The 5,157-nt window shown below is 36.7% G+C and overlaps 1 protein-coding gene across 1 annotated transcript; it reads left to right on the top strand.

Annotated features, from left to right (window-relative positions):
* Positions 1-2,383: 2,383 nt before the first annotated feature.
* Positions 2,384-4,525, top strand: LOC129309599 (S-adenosylmethionine synthase 2-like). The gene is made up of 2 exons (XM_054951225.1): positions 2,384-2,540; positions 3,109-4,525. The coding sequence occupies exon 2, from the start codon at positions 3,117-3,119 to the stop codon at positions 4,302-4,304; it is 1,188 nt and encodes a 395-aa protein (XP_054807200.1). The 5' UTR covers positions 2,384-2,540; positions 3,109-3,116; the 3' UTR covers positions 4,305-4,525.
* Positions 4,526-5,157: the final 632 nt, after the last annotated feature.

Here is a 5,157-nt window from a genome sequence, read left to right as displayed (position 1 = left end):
AAAATATGATAGCATCATCTTAACAGGTATATCAAATTTTATTGGTATCTTTTGAAATATATTGACTATACACCACTAAGATTACATAAAAGATTGGATGATACTAAAATTCGGCCAAACCCAAGCCCGGTCTCTTTCATGAGAATGATTGAATTAGGCAACCCATAATTCAATTTTCTCCAGTGATAACTTAAAAAAATTAATGAAATTAGACTTTGTCCATAAGATTGAAAGACTAATCATGTTAGTTCAATATTCATTTAACTTTTTTTATTTTTTCTTTATGAGAGGTAATAATTTATTTCAGCCTAATAATCTCAATTAAAAAAATAAAAATATTTATAATCATATTAAGTCCATAATAATTTTCAATGATGAGAAAAATATATTTCAGTTATAATTCAAATAATTTAAATTTATAATTTTAATAAAAACAATACTCAACAGATTTCAATAATACTACATTACAACAATAATTTAGAAACAAACTTAACAAATCTTTATACAATCATCTCCTTAGCGTCAATTACACTTGAAGCATTTATCAAAAATAAATTAATTATAATTATATTAAATAAATTAATAGGATCGGATTGAACTAAGTGATTCAAATGCTTAGTCTCTTGTCCAGCCCAATCTAAAAAAATAGTCTGGTCATTTCAATCTTTTTAGTCTTGAAGGATCAGTGTTTATGCCGTATCGAATAGGATTAGACCATGTTAAGTTAGACTGGATCAAAGAAAACCGAAGAACTTTTGCACAGCTCTATGCACCACCAGGGGTGGAGCCAAATTTTTTTATTAAGGTGAGCCAAAATGACAATATATATATGTGTGTGTGTGTGTGATAATTAAAGAAAAGTTACACATATCACCTATATAATATAAATATTTTAACACACATATTTTTATCCAATTTTACACATACAGAACAAATATATATATATATATATATATTAAGTTTTGCTCATTGATTTGTCATAGTATAAAAATTATTAGTCATTATGCCTACAATGAATGTTTTAGTAATTTCTTTCTCAATATAAATTATCATTACATTAGTGAAAATTTTATCATCTCTATGAGCATTAAATAATTTAAATACATCATTAAAATCTAAAGTTTTGTTCAATGTAATAGGCTATATTACTTATTTATTAAATTTATTATTTAATTTTTTAATTGATAATCATAATAAATAAATATATTAACACATTAATAATTCTCAATTGTTATAAAATCTTTATGTCAATGAGATCAAATTATATTAGAGTAAAAATTATTTATATTATAAATTTCAATAACTTGATTAGTAAAAAAGTAATTTTTTTTGGAAGAATATATTTACCAAATCTTTTAACTTTTAGATGATTCATTTATGATAGATATTAAATACATAGCATTCAATATGTCTTGAAATTTTTATTACAGTAACAAAATATAAAATGAAAGCAAATAAAATGATATTAATACTTTAAGAACATGCATATTATTATCTTGTTGAAAATAAGTAGATGTTATGATAATTATATCTTCAAACTACTAAAATGATTATTTTATATATACATAAAAGATTATATATAAAATTAAAATAAAAATTAATAATTCATAACTTCTATAACCTGCTGAGAGGTAAAAATACATAATTATAATATTTTATTAAAACAAAATTAAAAAGTTAGAGAGACTAGGACCTATCTATCCCCTCTCCCCACCCCTGTGCACCACCCAGAAGAGTAGGAATTGTTGCACAGTCAACTGGACTAAATTAAAAATAATTTTATCAAAAGTATTATTTTATCTCTACACAAATTCAAATACAAAAAGCTTATATTTTCATAATTATTTTTACTAAGATGAGTTGATATTGAAAATAGATACTCAAGCACAATTTATTTTTAACAATTTCAATGTTATTATATTTTAACATTAATTTAAATTTAAAACTCTTTAATAGTGTTAATTGATATAAAGGATTATATCATCAATGTGAAGATTCAATTTAAAGGTTATACATAGCACAAAAAATGGATTTGTGTTTTAGCAAAAAAAAAAGAAAAATATATAATAAGTCACAAAGAGTGTAGCTTTTTTTTTTTTTTAAAAAAAAATATAACCTGTCTCGTTAAAAAAGTTGCAGCAGGAGAGAGTGAGGTCTTGACTCATGAGGAAACACAGAAGGTCCAACGGTAAATGAAGAAGAGGGCGGGGTAGGTGTAGGTGGGAAAGCGCGTGGTCATGAAAGGCGCGTGGGAAATACAAGTCAGCTCCACAACTGCAACGGACAGCTGTGATTCACTTGTAGAGATCGATGGTAGCCGTTGGCCGTTGGATTGACATCTCAAAGGGCAGCTAATGAATCTGGCCCCCTTCTCGCTGATCAGGGAGGCTTTTGGGTCTGAGTTGGAACCCCCCCTCCGGCTTCTTCCTCTATAAATAACGATCCCATGGCTTCGTTTCAACTCGCACAGCTTGAGCAGTCTTAACTCCAAGAGGTTCCTTCTGTTCAAGCTTCACTCTCCTCGTCTATTACCTCTCGAGGTATTCTGCTGATGCTATTTTAGATCTTGGGATCTACTCTAGGGTCGTAGGTTCCTTGGGTGGACTTATTGGCATTTTCTCTTTGTGATCTCCAAATCAGTCTGCGGTTCTGTTTCTCTCTTCCTTCTGGGAGTTGTCTGTGATTCAAGTTTTATTCGCATTTCGTCCTCTAGTTTTTCTGCAATTCTGGTTCCTCTCAGCGTTTGTGCGGAAATACCCTTTGGGCTTTCAGATCTGGTGGAGTTGATTGCCTGTTCTTCTTCTAGGAAATGGGATTTGTTGGGTGATATATGCGTTTTGCTTCCTTGCGTTCTGATTAGCTTCGGAGCGTGGAAGTCTGTATCTCATAGTTGACAAGCCCTGTGATTTTTCCTCATATAGGATCATTTTTTCCGCTAGATTTGGCGAATGAGTGAACTTTTAAACGTGGTTGTAAGTGGAATTTGGTGATTAGGGGTTTTCTAGCTGATTTTGGAGTCTTGCTTGGTAGAGGGGAAATTTGTTTTGTGCTTGATTTTGAACTTTTCCTCGGGCACTACTAACTAATTTCTTTTTCATAATTTTGCAGCTTTAAAGATGGCAACAGAAACCTTCCTATTCACGTCCGAATCAGTGAACGAAGGACACCCTGACAAGCTCTGTGACCAGATCTCCGATGCCGTTCTCGATGCCTGCCTAGAACAAGATCCAGACAGCAAAGTGGCATGCGAGACATGCACCAAGACCAACATGGTCATGGTCTTCGGAGAGATCTCTACCAAGGCCAACGTAGACTACGAGAAAATTGTCCGTGACACTTGCAGGAACATCGGATTTGTTTCCGACGATGTTGGTCTCGATGCTGACAACTGCAAGGTCCTTGTTAACATTGAACAACAGAGCCCTGATATTGCCCAGGGTGTCCACGGCCATCTCACTAAGAGGCCAGAGGAGATCGGAGCTGGTGACCAAGGTCACATGTTTGGCTATGCCACCGACGAGACCCCCGAGCTCATGCCCCTGAGCCACGTCCTCGCCACTAAGCTCGGTGCCCGGCTTACTGAGGTTCGGAAGAATGGGACCTGCCCGTGGCTGAGGCCTGACGGGAAGACCCAAGTCACGGTGGAGTACTACAATGACAAGGGAGCCATGGTTCCTATTCGTGTCCACACCGTGCTCATCTCTACCCAGCACGACGAGACCGTGACTAACGATGAAATTGCAGCTGATCTCAAGGAGCATGTGATCAAGCCTGTGATCCCTGAGAAGTACCTTGACGAGAAGACCATTTTCCACCTCAACCCTTCAGGCCGTTTTGTCATCGGAGGTCCTCATGGTGATGCCGGTCTCACCGGGAGGAAGATCATCATCGACACCTACGGTGGATGGGGTGCCCACGGTGGTGGTGCCTTCTCAGGGAAGGACCCCACCAAGGTGGACAGGAGTGGAGCCTACATTGTGAGGCAGGCTGCAAAAAGCATAGTTGCTAATGGACTTGCCAGAAGGTGCCTGGTGCAAGTGTCGTACGCCATTGGCGTACCAGAGCCATTGTCTGTGTTTGTTAATTCTTATGGTACAGGGAAGATCCCGGACAAGGAGATTCTGAAGATTGTGAAGGAGAACTTTGATTTCAGGCCTGGGATGATCTCTGTCCACCTAGACCTCAAGAGGGGTGGGAATGGAAGGTTCTTGAAGACTGCTGCTTACGGGCACTTTGGTAGGGATGACCCTGACTTCACATGGGAGACAGTGAAGCCCCTCAAGTGGGAGAAAGTTCCAGCTTAAGTGTGTCTGTGTGTGTGTCTGTGTGATCAAGTTTTGGCCCTCGACTGTCCCCCCATAGTTTCTGCCTATCTATCACTTTACTCTCTCCTCTCTTTTCACGTGTTTTTATTCGATGTGCATTTCACACATAATTTTTTAGATGATGCAGCAAAAATGTACTCTCAGATTGCATGCTTGATATTGTGTAATAATATGAAATCAAAGGGAGTTTACAAATACAATTTAGTATTAGTATTATTAGTATATACTCTATAAGCTGTATTTTTGTCGGTGAATATGAACCACTTGAAAGCTGGAACTCCAATGTGCCCTGTGTGTTGTTGGATTGGGGTGTTGCCCTGTTGATTGATGCCGTGACATCGGTGTCAATCAAGATTCGGATCTTCTAAAGCTAAGAGGTTTATTTACCAAATACAATGATAGATTTGGTTTTTAGTCCGTTGATTAGGAGTGAGGGAGAGCTGGAAGTTCAAAATACCACATGGCACTTGATAGACCATTGGATTAATTGGATCGCGAGATGTTGGCCACCGTAGGAGATTAATTGATATATTCTCATGACTTGAAGTTGAGGAATTCAGATTCGCGTCGGTCATAGTGGAAGTGCAAGTGGTATGAATGGGAAGGTCGCATTGAATCCAGCGCTATCTAAGGAGGTGTGGAGTATATTTGGCTCACTTGCAGAAATATTTTCCCAATTAAACTTCCAAACGTACTTTTAGACTTCGTTCGGCATTCCAAACAAGTCCTTGCTAGAATAGAACTCTCGAGTACAAAAACCAAAATGAACACGAAACTTAGATTAAGAGAACTCTAATTGAATCATACACGCTCACCGCGTCCCTCTCTCCCT

This window comes from Prosopis cineraria, unplaced genomic scaffold (assembly GCF_029017545.1).
Source record: "Prosopis cineraria cultivar Desert tree isolate PC_DT_omini unplaced genomic scaffold, ASM2901754v1 PC4, whole genome shotgun sequence".
In the NCBI taxonomy this organism is placed as follows: Eukaryota; Viridiplantae; Streptophyta; class Magnoliopsida; order Fabales; family Fabaceae; genus Prosopis; species Prosopis cineraria.
This window is presented reverse-complemented; position numbering and strand designations above follow the sequence as displayed.

What these genes read in the sequence shown, in the direction of transcription:
- LOC129309599 (XM_054951225.1), top strand. Translation starts at nt 3,117, where the DNA reads ATGGCAACAGAAACCTTCCTATTCACGTCCGAATCAGTGAACGAAGGA.